The sequence below is a fragment of the Aphelocoma coerulescens genome, chromosome 1, assembly GCF_041296385.1.
Source record: "Aphelocoma coerulescens isolate FSJ_1873_10779 chromosome 1, UR_Acoe_1.0, whole genome shotgun sequence".
NCBI lineage: Eukaryota > Metazoa > Chordata > Aves > Passeriformes > Corvidae > Aphelocoma > Aphelocoma coerulescens.
The window spans coordinates 74,965,426-74,984,253 of NC_091013.1; the positions used below are offsets into that span (position 1 = coordinate 74,965,426).

The window sequence follows — 18,828 nt, forward strand, 5'->3', positions numbered from 1 at the left end:
CTCATATGCTTATTGCTGTTTTGTTATATTGAAAGAGTTTTCTTTCTTTCACTCACTTTATTCAGAGAGTATGGTGTTGGAAATATTCAGCCAAAAATCAAAATTTAATTAATGTAATTGTTTCTGTATAGGTGTAGTCTTGTAATGATGAACTTCATTACTTTGCCTTTACTTTCTTATTAAGGAAGGCACCAGAAACAATATATTGGAAAGAGGGTTTATTTGAGCTTTCAAAGGCTGCTTATGAAAGGCAGCAAAACACTGTGCTGCACATTGGTGTTTGTATACTGTCAGCATGAGAGAAAGTGTGGAGCAGGAATTGGAAGTGTTTTTCTCACTGTATTCCTGTGACCTTTGTCATGTCATTTTTCCTTTCACGTGTTATCTGAGAGTGCAAAATCCTTGAGTTCTACAGAGCTATGTAATTTTGATCTTTATCACAACATGCATTTGTTCTGTACTTCATTTGACAGCCAAAGGTACAGTTTGCTTAGACAATAGTCATGGGATTTCCTGGTCTGTGTGAAGCTGAATTCCCCCCTGGAGCCTGGCCCCCCAGTCACTGTTTGACACTGTGGTCAGAATACCTAAATCCTTTTTTCTGCTTCTTGGAAAATGTGCTTTTCCCCTTAACAAAATGTGCCTTTCCTTCTGGGAGAAGGGTGTTGGGAGATCCATTTCCTCATCAAAACCGTGCTGCCACTGCTCACACCTCCAAAAGAGTGCAACATCTTGTAGTGAGGCTGTGATCATTATGAAGTGGGACAGCAAGTTTTGGCCTGGAACTTTATCCCAGCAAAATGTACTGTGAACTTCTGAACTGTCAGAAAGTCTATGTTCACATTTATTGAATGTAGAATTAGTGTCAAGAACTGTAAGACAGTTTAGATTTCAGTAAAACATAGTGAAAAATTGCATTAGAATAACATTAGTACTATGTAGGGTAATTAATGTCCGTAATTTATCTTGCTGTCATTTGCTGTTCTTTCTTCCAAACTGAAGATATGTTTGCTGTTTAATTTATAGTCCAGATATAAAAGTAAAAGCCTTGAAAGTAAAGGTTGGGGATTTTAATTAAAGGGAATATATTTCTTCCTTTCATTTGATTTCACAGCTAGACACTGAAATACAGTAGTAGGGACTAGCTATTATTTTTGTCTGTTACTTGGCTAGATACATATAGAGGTGGCAGAGAAAACAGAATGTTTTGATTATTTGAATTTTGTCTGTTCTCTAAACAATTAGATTCAGTTACATATTGCTAAGTCAGGCTTCTGTATCTTAAGTTAATGGTGTTGGGTAAGAGTAATTCTTCCTTAGTGAAGATCTTCACTGCATTAATATGACTTTTCTGTAGCAGCATTGTCTGTCAGGGCTGCAAACATCTGTTATTATCTCTTCCTGATGAACCCTAATTCTCTTTTACTGCTCTTGACAGGCAAGTAAACTTACTAAGTATCCTCTGAATGTACTTGGTTGGGCTTCAGTCTTATTGTGCATACTTATATTCTGAAGTAGAGCCCCAGCACTTGTCTTCAGCAGATGAATTTCTGTCATTCTCAGGCACAGCTCAGATAACAGGACAATTTGCATGTGTCTTTTTGTTACAGTGCTTTCAAAATGAGGCGTATAAACTAAGTAAATGCTGCTGCACCTATGGGGCAAGGTAAACATAAGCATCATGTGTTATGTGCCAGCAGTAGGAGGGATAGTGCAAAAGAAGTTCTCTTGAGGGATAGTGCAAAATAAGTCCTGTTGAGGTCTGTATTTGCCATTCAGGCAGGCTTTGCAGGCACTGGGGCAGCAGGCATTGCACACAGTAGTGTTTGCGTTGGCTGTGTTGATGCAGACGGGTGCAGAGCTGGTGCCACATGCAAGGCAGAAAGGCAGTCGGAAGCACAGAGAAACAGCACCCCACTACACTTTGTTTGTCTGAATAATGCAAATCTCAATTTCTGGCTGGCCATTGCTTATCTGTTCAAAAGTGTACAGAGTTTACTGCTGGCTGCTGGAGGATGAAATTCCATTGGGATTTCATTGCTGTGTTACCGAATCCAGAAGCTGATGACTGCCAGGCAGGGAGCAAGGAAATGTATCTGCCTGTTTTTGTAGTGTCTGGCAGTTTTGTTGCCAGAGGAAGTTAGTGTTACTGAGTTTGAAAAATGAATAGCAATTTTGCACAGGTTGGATTCTTGAGTTCTTGTGATACCTTTAAAAAGCAACCAGTCTTCCTTTTGATTCTTCTAAGAAAGCAAGATAAACAGAGTAATAATGACCATGCGTTTTCCAGCCATTTCCTCCTGAATGGATGTGACGTCAGAATCTCTGCGCTGTGGGTAATTCAGTACTCTGCTTTTGCTCCAAACTTTTCTTCAAATAGTAGCTTATGTCTTATCTCTTGTGAAGTCAGTTTTCATTTATTATGGCCTGCCTTGCAGTTGATGATACTGTGTGCTTTTAGAGTGTCTCCCCTGGTCTCCCTTACCTTTGTCCGCAGGATGCCCGGAGACGCTTTTGAACATGTATCGGGTGACCCTTTGATCAATCTGAGACATGATCAAAGTTTCTCCCCATAATCTGTTGCTTACTCCCCTCATGTCCCCCAAGTTCAGACTTGAAAACTACTTTCCTTTGAGAGAGTCATCAAAACTTAATGATATGCCATTGCTAGTCTTTCGCCAAGCATAATAATTCGTATCTCCTGCTGGGGGCTTGGTTCACTATTGTAACAAAAAATGACACACAGGGTAAACAGACTCTGCAATGATAATGGAGTTTGCAGCCTCCTGCAGTTACAGGAAAGAGCTCTCAATAATGAAGTGGTTGTACAATAAACACCAGCTGCCCAGATCATCATACCCATAATTTTCTTCGTGAAATAGTTTGAGTTATTGATTCTTATTTTCAGAAAATTATTATAGACTTACATATTAATTGTCTGTCCATTATAGTAACCTTTTCTAATCTGGAATTTTGGTGGGAGATGCTGGTTTGACTTGTGACTGTGAGGAAAAATGGTTTTGAAGAGTGAGGCATAGTGGATCTGGGTTCTTTTTTAGATCATTGCCAAGTAGTCTCTCTTGCATTTTTTAAAATTACGTGGTCTTCCAGTTGGCTTTTCTTCCAGAAACAGCTGAATTTCTTGTGTGGTACTTGAATACAAAGTGTGATGATGGAATTAACCCACACACATCATTATAATTACATTTGATAGGAGGCAACATGTTGGTATGTAGGCTGTCTTTGATATTTTTTGGAGCACTGAATAATTTGCTATGTGCCTTTTTGTTTTAGCATGATAAAAATACATATTACTTCAGAAGGACTACCTTTACTGGTGCCATAAAATGGGCATCGGGTTACAGGTTTAATTATGGTTATATAGTTTTGTCCAGGATGCAAGTTTCTTTGGCAGCATGGTCTATGGCTGCTGGTGTTTGGAGAGACCAAAGCACCTGTGAGACCAAAAACATTAGCCAGCCAAGTTTGCCAACAGAAGACAAGGCAGGTATTGTGAGAGATACCCTAGAGCAAAGACATGTATGAAAATGGTGTATCACCAATGTGATTGTTAGTCTGTCTTCTTCCTGCAGCTGGGGGGACTCTGCCCAGACAGGGATCCTGACCTTGGAAGGCTCCACCTAGGTCCTTGTCTTAACTTGCTGTGGTTGTGTCTGTCATGTTCCTGACAAAGAAAATCAATGGATGAAATGCAACCTAACATTTGGAGTGCTTGCTCAGGGAGGCTGTGAGGCACTGCAGGAAGATGTGGCTTGCCATGGGTGCTGAAAAACCAAATTTTTCATTAACAGGGAACATGCAGAGGCATCTGGGTGTTTGATCAGCTGAAAAGGAGTTGGTGTCAATAGACAGAACTGGCTTCTCTACAGAGAGAGAATAATCTCTGCATCGCACAGGGTCGCCATGAGCCAAAGCCTCTTTTTTTGTTGTTGTTGTTGAAGAAAACCTGTGTACAAGAGAGTATAGTTTTAACAGGCTTATTCCTCAGCCTACTGAGAGCTGGCTGGCAGTTTGGGTAAAATATTTTGGTATAGAATCTGCCATCTGCGTCCTTGTGGCATCTGTTGTCTTAGGATTTCTTGTTAGGTTTTTGGAGCGACTACTAATGTGCAGTTTTTCTGTATAAAATTTCATGTGAATATCAGTAATGCATATAAAAAGACTAAATAGTCTAACTGAGCAAGCAATGAGGCAGCTGGCTTAAAGTAAATAAGTGATAACCCTTAACCTCTGATGGTAAAAGTGGTTTTGAATTCTGAAAACTTTACTCAAGTGATGAACATAAATCTTAAAATTGTTGGTAAAGGAAGGCTAAGTAGTGGCTGCCTATTATTAAATTTTAAACTGTAATTTCACTTCATACTTATTTTATTTAAAACCTTCCAAAATTTATTTGAGATTTATTGAGCTAAACTATGATGTAACCTTAGAACGCAAGCAAAACTGAAAGCTAGCTTAAAGGAAATGTAAAAAAGCCAGCTAAATGGTAGAATGGGTGCTATTGACAAAGAGCTTTAAAAAAAACAATTCTGGGTGGCAGATGAGGGAATAAAATTTATGGTGCTAATCAGTAAGATGCTAAAAAGAATTCAGTGAGAGAACAAGCCTGTACATCTGAATATCTGAGAAAGGGAGGTTATTAGGAAAGTAAAAGCCATATAAAAGTGTGAAAAACAGAGTACAGGGTAAGTTCTAAAGAGCCAGAAGTAAAACTGGAAGTTTCAAGCAGCTTAGAAACCAAACCCAGCAATAACGATTAAAAACAATGCAACAGAAAGAGGAAAGCTGCCAGATATTTGTTGGAACTGGAACATAGCTAAGTACGATGATTCAAAAGACATTATGTAGTTATCCAAGAGACTGAACCAAGGATACAAACCATCCTGATACAGAAAAGATTTGGCAGTAAAGGATCAAGTCCTTTAAAACTTTATTAAGATAAAAAAATAGAAATCATTATATGACTAGAGATAATTACTAAAAGAATGCAAGAATTCAGAACAAAAAAGGCTAGAAATGCTGAGTTGCAAAGTAGGTTGCAAAGCAAAGAGAAGGTAATAAAATTCCATAATTACTGAAGAAGCAAGAGGAGAGTGGGTGAAAGAACAACAATAAATGTCAGAGAAAGCAGTGATATTCTATTCTGCCTCAGCCTTTTTTGAAAAATAAGTGAATTTTGATTAGGTAAGTAATACATGTAATTTTTGAGATGGATTGAAACAGTACTGACATTAGAGAATAAAAGAGAATAAATTAGATTTTGTCTGATTGTCAGAATATTTAAGCTTGTCAAAACAGTCAGTGACTTGGAGGAATTATCACTCACAAACTCAGGAAAAAGTGGCGTTATCAAGATAGCTGCTCTTATGAAGGGAGAAGAACTTGGGAACTGTAGACTAATTGTTCAGATTTTGTCACTCAAGGAGGAGTAGAAGCAATTATTAAGCAGCTCATAGGTACCTTGAGAACAATCAAGTGAGCAAAATAACCCCAGGTTTGTTAAGAACTGCCTAAGATGAAAAAAATCCGCTTTCTTCTTAAGACATTGATTGGTCTTGGAAACTGGAAGTAAGTAATTGATAGCATAACTCTATGCTTAGCAAGCTTTCTGACACTTGCAAATCATAATTGTGCAACCAAACTGTAGATTTGTGACTGAGTCAACACACAGAAAACATACTGCCAAAGCAGGTGAATGCTTAGTTTCAGACAGGGACATTTTAAGTGGACATCACCAGGAATCTGTCCAGAAATTACTGCATTCTATGGTTTTGTTGATTTAGGTGATAAATTATTTATAGAAGCTCCTTCAGTTGACAAATGTTGCAGAAATTTTAAAAAACAGATTTTAAATTATCCAAAGAATTTGGATCACTGTGGTGTAAGTCAGGCAAATGGTGCAGAAGGCCAGCTTGGCTGATCAGGAAAGTCCTGTTTGAGCTCAGGAGGAAGAAGAAACAGTATGGTCTCTTGAAGCAAGGTCTGGCTTTGCAGGAAGAGTACAGAGCTGTGATTTGTTTATCACAGAATAACAGAATGGTTTAGGTTGGAAGGGACCTTAAAGATCATCCAGTTCCAACCCCGCTACTGTGGACCAGGACAGCTTTCACTAGACCAAGTTGCTCAAGGTCCTTTCCAAACCTTACCTCAAACACTTCCAGGGATGGGGCACCCACAACTTCTCTGGGCAGCCTGTTCCAGAGTCCAGCATCTTTCAGAGTAAAAAATTTAATCCTAATATCTAATCTATACCTGCCCTCTTTCAATGTAAAGGCGTTTCCCCTTGCCCTATCACTATGGGCTCTTAATAAAAGTCCTTCTCCAGCTCTCTTGCAGGCCATTCTAGGTACTCTAAGGTCTCCCTGGAACCTTCTCTTCTCCAGGCTGACCAACCCCATTTCTCTCAGCCTTTATGCATGGAGAAGACACAAATTGCCAAAGCTCAATTAGAGTTGAAACTGGCCAGTGTTGCTTCAGATAACAAAAAGGCCTTTTTAAAGAATGTTAGTAGAAAGATGAGGTTTCAAGAAAATTTTGGGCTGATACTTGTTGAAGATGGTCATCTGACTAATAGGATGAAGAAAAAGCAGAGTGATTCAATGCATTGTTTTCCCTCAGTCTTTAATGCTAGCAATAGACCTGGGCGTCCCAGTTCCCAGAGGACCATGAGTGCAGGACCAGTGATTTCCCATTGGTGTACACTGAATGTTCACAGGTCTCAGGGCCTGATGGGATTCATCACAGAGTTCTGAAGGAGCCAGTGGATGTTGTGGCAGGACCCTTCTCAATCATTTACCAAAGGTAGTTTGCACTGGGAAAGCAGTTTAAGTAATAAGGATTTAAAGAACAATAAATGCCCAAAGAGTATGCTTTTATACGTGGGATGCTGAAAAGGAAATTATCTGTGTTTTTTTTAATATATTTTAGTATTTGCTTTTGGGGAGTAAGCAGTAGTAGTATTGTGTCTAGTAGGTATCTACCTCTTAAAAAAATGTAGCAAAAATGAAAGAATTACAGAGAAGCAGTTTTGGAAAGATACTAGGTTTGGAAACATGAGCTATGAGGAAAGTTAAGGAAATTGAGTATTTGGTAGCAAAGAGAAAATTATATGAGCACACATGAGTGGTATTGAAAACCTTTACAAAAAAATTATTTGGAATTGAGGCTGTGATTATTTGTTTCTTATTAATGAGCAAGTAGAGGGGGAAGTTTATATAATTGATAGCAAATGTGATTATGGTTAGTATCTAATCTTTTAAAGTATTGTTAATTTTTTCCCTTGTTTGTTGAAGAGGGAAGCAGACACCCAGTATGTCTTGCATCTCTCTTATAGGCAGTTTTAAAGAAACCACTGTTGTAGATCACAGAGACATAAGTTTCATAGTAAAGCCAGAGAACCTTCATAGAGTATGGCTTTTCCACTTTTTTCCCTCTTCATTTACTTGAGAGGTCCTGATGTTGCTCATATTCCACTTTTTTGAGTGTTTTGAAGAGAGATGAAGTCATATGTTATTACTCAACCTCTTGAAGTTTGTGTAACCCCTTCAAGGTAATTTTTTACCTTGCCATGTTGGAAACTAAAGTTGTTTATGCAGAGTGCAAGTCCCTGGATTAGTTTTCATATGAGCCTTCTTAAAAGTATACTGTAAAATCAAATTGAAGTGTCTGGGTCTGAGGAAAAGATTAGTAAAGGAGGGCACAGTGAACTCTGGGGAAGTAATAGTTCTATAAATAATTAATAGCTAAAAGCAGTTTCAAAAAGATTGGTGCCCTGCTGAGGTCAGTATTAAAGTAGATGCTGGGACTTTCAAAAGCTCTTAAAGTCACCTTTCAAGGTTTGTTTAGGTTTCTGTCTTTGTGGAGTTGAATTCATTTTATGATAAAGAGAATGCTGATAGCAAATACTGTTAAGATTTGTTTTCCAGTGGTAACATGACACCATTCACTGGGCAACTATCTACAGCACTAGAGTATTTGCAGATATCCTAAGATATGAAGCACTTTTAAGGAAATTCTTTTTCCAAGTGCTAGCCCCATGAAGCTCGAACATACTTTAGTGATAGTATTTACCATATTTACCATGTGGTAGAGCATTTTAAGGAGCAGTGCAGGAAGTAGTTGCATACATCTCCTGTTAACATTTTGAATATATTTAGATATATCTTACATATATATGAAAAAACAGATAGCTTCATCTAGTTTGCTATAGTTCTGTTTTTCATGGCTCACAAATCCTTTTTCCCCCCTGGGATTGCAGTGCTGGAGCTATATTTGACAGTGATAGATACAACTGAATACAGCATTGCCATAAATGCAGCCTAGAGAGTCTGAAATGAAATTCTCTGTCCTTTCTATGAAAAGTCAAAACAGAAAAGAACAAGACAGAGGAAATATTAGCACCCTTGCTTCACAGAAGGTGGCTGAGGGGAGGTGAATGTAATTTTTTAAATTCACAATGCACTTGTGCCAGATTAAGGATTAGAATCATAATCCCTCAAATCCATCCCTTAATCTAGAATGGCTCTAGTAAAAGATAGTAAATAAATGGTACTGTAAAAAGGTGGTGATTTCATCTTCCAGTGTTGGTTCAGGTAATTTAGTTGGTTAAGTTGTACTTGCAAATATATTTTGCAGTTGCCATGCAGCTTAAGATATTTTTCAGTTTTTGTAAGGGCTTATTTTAAGCAGCATTCATGATGTTTATTTTAAAATAATAGGTCAATACTTAAAATCAGGTTTAATTGGAAAAGTAATTTTAAAAATTTGAGCTTCTGTGCAAGTCTGTACCAGAGGAAACAGTGGTGATCTGATTCTACTTATGAATTTAAATCTTAGGCAATAATAGAAATTATTAATTGTAATTGAAGAGGGGGTATTGCATGTGTGTCTACCTGTGTAGAATTACATGATATGACATGAAGGATTTGTTTGAAAACTGTATGTTTGCAAATTTTTTATATTTTACTTTAAAGACTAGTTACAATGTTTACGAGTAACACTGTCTCTTAACTTGTCCAAATAAGATCAGTTAAAGGACACAATAAGGAATCCATTTTTATGTCTCTGTGTCTTTTGAAGATTGTGAAGCAATGGAAATCATACATACAGATTTTTGATGTCAGTATTCTTTATTATCTCCCACATCCCCCTTCCCTCAGTCCCTTTCTGGGGAGGAGAGAAGACAATATAGAGTAAATAGTTCTAAATTATTTTGCTATAAGCAGCTCAAATTCATGAATAGTTTATAAATAAAAATGAAATATTTTTCTTTAAGCAATTCAAAGACCATATGGTACATATCTGAAATCACCTAAGTGGTTAATTGCATGTTAAATTCCTTTCCTCTTCCTAAGTGTAAACAACTGCAAAAATATTTACATTCCCTGCCTTGCTAGATTTATTTATCATTTTATAATAAAAACATGGAAGTGTTATAAATTGAAATCTTAATCTCTTGCTTGACTCGCTTTCTGAAATGTCATCGGTGTCTCTGGTTTGGTTTACTTTGTGTTCTCTCCATTCCTAACACAGAAATGCACAGCCCTGGAAAACTGAAGAGTATTGATACTAAGTGAGTTAGAGGCACAGCACAAGATGAAGTTTCTTGAAATTAGTTTTCTGTTATTTTAAGCAAGATTAGAAACTGCAGGAAAGAAAGTGGCTCTTTATTGCGTTTTATTATTATTGTGAAACTCCAGAAGGATGATGATGTAATTCTATAAAACTTAGAGGGGTTCAGGTCAAAAATACAGAATGTGAGTACACCAAGCAAGCTGCTGCATATGTATGGAGAGAGTTGTTTCTACAGTCAGGGAGTGCTCCAGCTTTTCCCCAGAGGTAGCTACTGGCACAAACCGTTTGCAGACTCTGCACTCCGATACTCATTAGACCATTTCATCAAGTGAGAATGAGTCGAGGACATCTTCAAAGCACTGGCTAACATGTACTTTTTTGCATGGCAGAGCAGTGTTGTCCTGGATTTCCACTGGCACTGATAAACCTTGGCCTCAGCAGAGGGAAATAGCCTGTAGAGATTCCCATGCTAATTGCCATTCTCTCCTGCCTCCAAGTAACCAGAGCCTGCAGCTTCCCCTTGACTCTCAGGAGTTTTCCATCCATGCTGATAGCTAAATTCAAGGGCATTAGGAGCAGTAGTATCAAGTTAGTGCCAGATACAAGGGGTTCTCCACCCAGTAGCCCCTGAAGCAGATAAGTTGGCTGCTCCTCTGTTGGGTTTCCTGCCAGAATAAATTAATATATAAATAAATATATAAATATATAGAATAATTTAATTAAGAAGGGGGAGGGCACCAGATATCATCTCCGTCAAATATTGTTCTTCATGGAAACAATTCAACAACGTGCTCATTGATGTAATTACTGTAGCACACATTTTATAATTAGAAGTCTTAAATGACAAAAATACTTTCCTTAATTTAGTATTGGGTCTTTTCAGTTTCTCACTTGTGTTTTTGTCTTAAGATGTAAAGCAAAATGCACATAAATATACTTTGAAGTACCTAAAGTCACAGCAGAAACTGTTAGAAGAATGTTTTGAAAAGTCCAAGCAATAGTCAAGAACTTCTGTAGGATTTGTTTTCAAAAGGTGTAGTAGGATCTTGTAGCACTGATTCCTGATGTAATTAGTGGAGGTCCCCAGAACAATATTTACCCACACCCAAGCAAAAGCTAGCTTAGTATATATTAAGCTACCTATGGATTTTCTTTCAATTTTGTCTTTTACCATCACATCTAAATTTTTATATCAGATTATTTTTGTGACAATGTTAACAGTTCTAAATTTAAAATTCAGATAATGGAATCCTGAACTAATGTAGCCTTCAAAATAGTTCAGTTCAACTAATCCTACCATGTTGTTAAAATGAACGAAGTGACTTAACTTTTGAATAGAAGATAGAAGGTGTAGTAAATTATTCCGATTTCTCCTAAAGCAGTAATCCTATCCTCTCAAAAGGTAACAGGATAAATATTTCTGTCCTCTGCTATAAAGGAGGCCTATGTGACTAGTTTGGGCAAGACGCATAGTTTAAGGTAGCTAAAGTAAAATGAACTGAATCTTACCCTAAGAATGTACTCTTGAAGGACTTTAAAAAAAGTCCTGATAAGATGTAAGAATACAAAAGTATCAGTGAGGTATTTTTGTTTTTACATGGTGGGGTGGAAAGCCATTGCACATGGAATTTTGGAAATGCTTCAGACATGGTTATAAGAAAAGATTGATAATGTTGGTGGAAAAAAAACCTGTTTAATAACAGCAGTGGATCAGCCACACACCTTTTTTGCAGTCTGTTGTGCTGAATAAAAAGCAGGCATGAACATGACCTGTGGATGGCATATTATCATAACCCATGGGCTATGCTGTAAAATGCACTGTTTTATAAACTCCTGGAATGGGTTCATGGAACTTTTGAAGTAAGCGATTACTCAGAGTCTTCATTAACTTTCTAGCTGCTTACCAAAAATATAACATTTAATAAGGAGATTGCCCTAGTTCTATATGTCTAGCCTTTACCTTGTCCAAAAGGGAATTTGATATGTCATTTTTTTTCCCTAATGGAGAAATGACTCCTCATTGGAAATAACACAAGAAATCAAGTCATCTTGCATCTATAGCTGAATTTATTAACACAGAGCAATGGAGTTTTATGCTAGAAGGTCAATCATTTAGTTTTAAATACATTTACAGTGATGGGGGTGTCTTTTTATTCATCATAGGACTTTTTAATGGTGCAGTAGCCATTCTTGGGGTTTTTGCACATTTTATTGCCTAGGTTGTAATCTCCTCTGTATGAAGTAGGAGGAGAGGAAGAATTGGGTTTTTTGTTTTTTTTTTAATGTGGGCAGGTAGCTCCTTGTGAATTAGGGTAGAGGATGGGTGTTTTAATGTTTAAATATATTTTAATAGGTAGCTAAGTCCAGTCTTGGAAAGTTAATTGTTGGGATGGCATAGAATTAGAAAATGTACTTGAGTAATGTAATAGGTTTTGGATAATATTGAAGATTGGGAGTTCCTGATCAGGAACTTTGTACAAGGACTGGGACAAAAGTAGTGACAGGAAATGATGACATGCTACAGTTATTCATGCTCTAGAGTGGAGAAAATCTGTACTGGTTAAAAAGTATAAAATTAAATCGAATATAGGCTTCAAAGTTCAGTAGGGAATACCTCTGTTGTTGGTTTTCCTTTACTGCTGTTTGCAATGGGAGTACAATCTTAGTTTCAGTTTGACTCATCCTCCATTTCTGTTTTGGGTACTGTCCTGTTCTAAATGAATTTTTGAAATTTCAACTTCATCATATTTGCAAGCCTCGCCACATGCAGGAAGAGAGATGAGTAGTGGCATTCCTTGGTCTTTCTATATCCTTTCCTTTTCTCTTTTGAAAGGAAACAATGTGAACTTTGTTAGTAAAGCGAAGACAAGGTCAAACAAAATTAAGCAGAGGGTACTGAGGGCTGTTGTAGGTGCAGACTTTAAAATCAAGCTTTTGGTCTTGGACAGATTGGTGAGTTGTTGTTCTTTTCTCCTTGCTTAATTGTGATACAGAGTTTCAACAAACCCGATGAATGGAACAGTTGATCAACCTGGAAGTGCAGATGAGCTGTTTTAGGTGCAGACCATTAAATGCCAAGAGCATTTCAGTGAACAGTGTAATCTGAGGTTTCAAGGAAGACATACTATCATAGTTACAGCTTATGTGATTATCAAGTAATTATTTTCTGTTGGGAGAGGTAGAAATATCCTTCACTATGCCAAACTCCTGGAAATTATTTTTGTTTGTAGCCTAAAAACCATTTCTGAGTATGTCAAACCAGTTCATCAGTAAAGTTTTCCACATTCCAGAGAGAGTTGAAACTTCTAATCATAACTTTAAAAACTTATTATAAAACAAACTGACATGTTTTCCTGCTCAGTCTTCTAAAAACGTAGTCTCTTTGCTCTGTTTCAAAATGCACTTTTAGCTTAATGATTATGGTTATAATTAAGAGACTAGTTAGAAAAACTATAGCTGTAAAGCATAAACATGGCAACCAAAACACCCTTTGAAAGCAAACTGGAGGCTCTGTCCAAGCTGAATGTTTTAACACACTTGCATTACAGTGAAATACAGTACAGGGCTTTACCTTAAAAAAAAAGAAAAAAAAGTTAATAGTTTTTAAGAATTTGTACCATGCAGCAATACCCATAGGAAAACTGAAGACTGAAGACCTTTTTTTATCTCATTTAACCCTGCTACTCCTACTTTTAACTAGGAGTATAGGTCACCAGTACAGGCTCAACTGGCCACCCATGGCAAATTCCATTTGTTTTGGACACCTGTCTTAGAGTGGAAATAATCATCTTGTAAAATGTCGCTTTTGAATGGCTGAACTACAGCTAACTTTGAGAACTTCATTTGTAAGTGTTGCTCAGGAAAAGAAGCTAGCAACTTGCTTCTCATCAGCTGTTCCAAGTCATTTAGATTATGAGGCACCATTTGTTCCCTTTTCTCTTAAGGAAAAAAGACTAAATAAAAGCCAAATGCTTTCTTTTTCCACCTTCTCAGTTGGTCATTTTTTTAGAAAACACATACATCTTTTTGGGTAATGGAGAATAAGATGATAATCAGCACTTTCTTGAATAAAGAAGCATAGTTTATTTCAACTGTAAAAAATAAGGACTTTGTTAATTACAGTGTGATAAAGAATCCCAATCAAAGACAAATAGTTTTGGAAAATTACAAATGTCCTTTCACTTTTTTGTTTGGCTTTATCAGAATCTCAGCCACTGACTGTAGGATAAGAACAAGCATCTCACAGCCCATGGATTTAAATTTAAAACATCTGTTGTATTACTTTATTGTTTATCTTTTAGTTCCTCTTCAAAACTCTGTTTATTATAGTACCTGCAAAAACCATGACAACTGTCATATCACAAGAATGTTAGGAGCTTTGACTTTGGGTAGGAGGACATATAAGGTAGGGCACTTTTTGGCTCTTTGGTTTCCTCAGAGCCAGCCAGGGCAAAGGAAGTTTCATACTCCTTCCTTTATCCAGTCACCCATTCTTATTTCAAAAAATATGCCAGAATCTGTTGGGAAACAACATTGTTTCCATTTGGTCCTGTTTGCTTTTACACATCACACTGGAGAGGTGATGAAATCTTCATCCCTGGAGACTTTAGACAGAGCCCTGAGAAATCTCTCCAAAGCTGGCTTTGCTTTGAGCAAGGGTTGGACCAGATGACCTTTGGAGGTCTGTCACAATTTAAATTATTCTGTTGCAGTCAGGGAAATAAAAAGAAAAAAATACTTTGATTTCTGTGAGGATGAGGCTGATAAATTCTTATAAGTTCTGATTTTCCTTGCTAAGAAACATAAGGAAACAGTCAACATTAAACAGCATTAAAAAATAAGTCTGTCATCACTTGAATGAGTCATAAAGTGACAATAAGTTAGTCATAAAGTAACAATACATGAATGAATAGCAATATAATTGTGGACTATAATATGCTAAATATATATGCACTTAAAAATGTGCAGACAAATCTGTGAATTATGCATTGCATGTGGATAGAGTTTGTGTACCTCTAAGGTTTTTGGCACATGGAAAACTGTATTTTTTATAGTATTGAACCTAAGTCCCAGTAACCATTTTGTTTGTGACAAAAGTTTATAAATTGAACTTTTGTGAGTGTGACACTGGACTTGCCCGCATGGAAGATTATAAAATATTGTGTTACTTGGAACAAGGTAATTGTGGGTTTTTGTTCAAGACCAGTAGAACTACACAGCTATTATCAGATATGAATAATTTATTTTACTTCTTGATTTTCTCCCCTTCTGACCCTGTTTATATATAATTTCAATCCCGATGATCAGTGTATTGGATATGCAGCAGTTAGATTGAAAAATGCTTCTTCTGATAAAGGATTGTTCATTCTGGGATTTATTTCTGGTGGCTTTTTTTTTTTACTTTTTTCTTATTTGTTTATCATTAATAGTGTCAGATTTCTTCCATCATACATAAGAAATTGTTGAACAATTTAAAGAATTTAAAAGATAACCTGGGGTTTGGGTTTTTTTTTCTTACAGGCCTGGCAGCTGCGATTCAGTCACCTCGTGGGTTACGGTGCCAAATATTACTCCTACCTCATGTCCAGGGCTGTTGCCTCTATGGTGTGGAAGCAGTGTTTTGCTCAGAACCCGTTTGATAGGTAAAAATGGAGAAATGTTAAATAGAATGAAATGCTAGTTGCTTCTGGAAAACATGAAACAAATGAGCTTGGTGGGCTTTTTTGATCCAAATTAATTGTTGGCGTTTTTCTTGATTTTAAGAGGATTACAAAGCAGGAAATAAGCACACACATGTGTGTATATATATATGTGTGTGTGTGTGTGTACTTTGGTACATGTTCACTGGTGCAAAAAAAATGGTGTCAATGTTTTAAAATACAGGTCTGTCAGTTGGGAGGCACTGAAATCCCTATTTAGACGTAATTAGAGAGCTTGAAATTCATAGATGCCTAATTGCTTGTAATTTTCTGTTGAAATCAAAGCAACTGTAGGTATTAAACAAGCTTCATGTCACCAACTTCAAAGCTAAGTATAGCTATCCTACTCATTTTGCTTTGTGAAATTAAGAAGTTAATTGTGAGGTTACAAACTGTAAGCGTTCTTGCACCTTTGCTGAATGTTCAGGACATTGTAACAGAGCAGCTTCTCCCTTTGGCACAATGAAGACTGAAATGTTGTTCACAAATTAACTTCTGTAAGCACCAATACACACTCATATGTATAAAATTTGTCTAGTTCAGTTACTCATAGTGTGATTTTTAATGTAATTTGAATTTGAGGAGTCAACATGGCATCAGTTGTTTTGGGGTGGAAAATTTAATTTGGTCTCTGTCTGTGAGTTCTGTAGAGATCCTAGAAGCGAACCTGAGTGAAGGCTGGACAGGTGGTGTTTGCAGATGGCTCTAACACCTGTGTTTCTCCAGGGCAATGGGGGAGCGCTATCGTAGAGAGATGCTGGCACACGGCGGTGGAAAGGAGCCCATGCTGATGGTTCAAGGTAGGAAATAAACTATAACTGTTTTATTCCCTTGCAAAGGGAAGAAACTTTAACTGCGTTTCCAATTTGGTCTTTTTAGTTTAATTATGATTTTCACTGGATTTATGGAAGAAAAATTTGGTAAGTGGACTGGTCATCACCTTTGTGTCATGGTCAGTAGAACTCCTTGTGGTACATGGAGTATACACAGACAGTTGGGCTGAAGTGTTGGAAAGGTTTGTATTACAAGGCTGTCTAAAGAATTCAGAATAAACTTGAAGGAAGATAGATTACATAATTTTTGGATACAGTAAAGTAGTAATTTTTCCATACATGGGATTCGTATCTCTGGTTATTTTGTATAGGAGAAGTTGAACTTGGTTTGGCCACATCGTTGCAGTGTCATGAAAATATCTTTGGCTGTATCAGTACTTTCAGTGTACATTTTCATGAAATGCAGCTCTGACAACTGTAAGAAAGAAGCATGGTTCATTCATTATTCATCTCACTACCATATTTGCCTTCTGAATCTGTAAAAAGAACTTCTAAAAATCATTCATACCCGTCGCAAAAATACTGTGTGTGTTCATACATTAAAAACAGAATGCTAGGAAAATGAAACAAGTTTGAGAAACTGCTCATCTCAAATCTATCCATGAGATCAGGATAAAGACTTTCCTGTGTAATGTTACAGAATTCAAACCAAACCTTTTTGTGTTACTTTTGCTGTTCCTAAGATGAGCACTTGCTAAGTCCTTCATCCTTTCAATTTTCTCTGAAATTCTTAATATTAAGGATGAGTATGAATTCACTGGCTTCTGTTCACTTTAGCAGACTGAAACTTGTGGGACTTTTTTCTACAGATAAGGAAGACAGTGGTAATGTCTGCATTTCATCATGAGATTGGCACAGTTTCATGACTGGAACATTTCAGTTCTTTGACCCATCTGTTTATATTTGAGGCCATGACCTCTGCTCTCCTTAGACTCATCATATATTAAGCAACTATATATTCTTTAGGTTGTCTGTTTACATTTCTGATCTAGAGGGTTACTTTTCATTCAATATGACTTCCCAGACTTATTTCTCTTTACTGTTCTTGAAGAGTTTGTGTTTGTAACCTTGAAAAACTGTGGCCCAGAACTGTGGATTAAAAAGTTGAAAGACAGGGATATGTCTTTACAAGCATAACCAATTTTTACACTTTAAGTCATATGGTGGAGAAAGAAAAAATTGTTTTAAAGTCCACATGTGTTTATGATCTCTTTCTGGGATATATTCTTAATTTTACTGAGCACTGATTTTTCCTGGAATGTCCTAGAAGCTATGTTGAAGTTGCTGGCAGTGTGCTTCCTTGAATCAAGTACTATTTGAATGAAGTTTGAAAATTCATCTGTGGATGGTCTTACGGAAAATCTGCAGAAGTAAAAGTGGCTTTCCCCCTTGCATGTGATAGGATCTTATGGAAGACAGTGTCAAAGGGCTCACTGAAGTCCAAAGAGGTGATGTGCACTTCTCCCCTTTTCTGCCAGGCCAGTTATTTAAAGTTATCAAGTTATTTAAGCATGACTTGCCTTTGGTGAATCCATGGTGACTATTCCTGATTTTTTTTGCTGTTCAGGAGTCTGAAAACAGTTTCCAGGATTAGCTGGTCCACCACCTTCTTAGGGACTGAGGTGAGACTGACCAGCCTCAGTCCCCTGGGTTCTGGTCCTTGCTCTTCCTGAAGATAGATGCGACTTTGCTTTTTTTTCCAGTCTTTCGGTACCTCTCCTATCTTAATAGATTACTGAAAGTCGACTTGCAATGCCCTCTTGTCAGCTCTCCTAGAACTCAGGGGTACCTCCCTGCAGGGTCTGTGGGCTTGTTTATGTCCAGTTTTCTCAAGTGTTCCATGATCTGATCCTCTTCCACTAAGGATACATCTTCCTTGCTTCAGATTATCTCCCTGGCCACTTTGGTATTCTGAATTTCACTTCTACACTCTTTATACAGAAATCTTAAAAGATATTCAAGATCAATAACCAGTGTTCATCAGCAGATTCTTGGTCTGTGCGTGTCATGATGTTCATTTGTACACAGTAAAAAACTTCACAAACGTGCTTGAACAACTCCCTGATGAATGGAATCAGGGTGACTCAGGTGTTTTGACAAGACAGTAACTTGATTGCTGATTTGGGATTATTGGAAGCTAAATCATAGAACACACCTGATCAAAAAAGTTGTATTTGATTGGTCTGTATTTATTACCAAAAGTGAGAATTTATGGAGAAAAGTAAGAACAATTTAATTTGTTTAGGTTCAATCAGTTTCTGATTCCTCTTGCTGCTTTTTTTTTTCATTATAGATACTCGAGAATACTGGATTTCTGTCTCCTGTTGGTTTCCATCAGTTGCAAAACTGTGCTCACATAGCAAATAACAAAACATATCTGATTAAAGACAGATCCCACTAAACTTTAAAGCTTGTTGATTTTACTCTTCTGCAGAGAAACAGTCCAGATTCTGTGCTCACTAGTGCCCTATTTCAAAAAGTTCTTTAGGTTGTTATTTCAGGTGGTTTTTTATGTGGGTTTGCACATGTCTGGCTTTCGGATGTACATCTGCAGCCTCACCCTTGAAGTGCTTCCGTACCTCATTGTGAAGTTAGCCATGTTCATTGACTGTTTGGTAACAGGTTACTTCATGAGCACATTTCATTTATGCAGTTTCTTTGTTATGATTCTCTTCTCAGAAGCAATCTATTGTCTTTCTTTT

At 37.0% G+C, this 18,828-nt stretch overlaps 1 protein-coding gene across 1 annotated transcript in view; it reads left to right on the forward strand.

Annotated features, from left to right (window-relative positions):
* MIPEP (mitochondrial intermediate peptidase) overlaps positions 1–18,828 on the forward strand; it is a 68,514-nt gene that overhangs the window by 45,474 nt on the left and 4,212 nt on the right. Inside the window, exons 17-18 of the mRNA XM_069013431.1 lie at positions 15,115–15,236; positions 16,020–16,093. Coding sequence (XP_068869532.1) covers positions 15,115–15,236; positions 16,020–16,093 — 196 coding nt within the window. The remainder of the gene's footprint in view (positions 1–15,114; positions 15,237–16,019; positions 16,094–18,828) is intronic.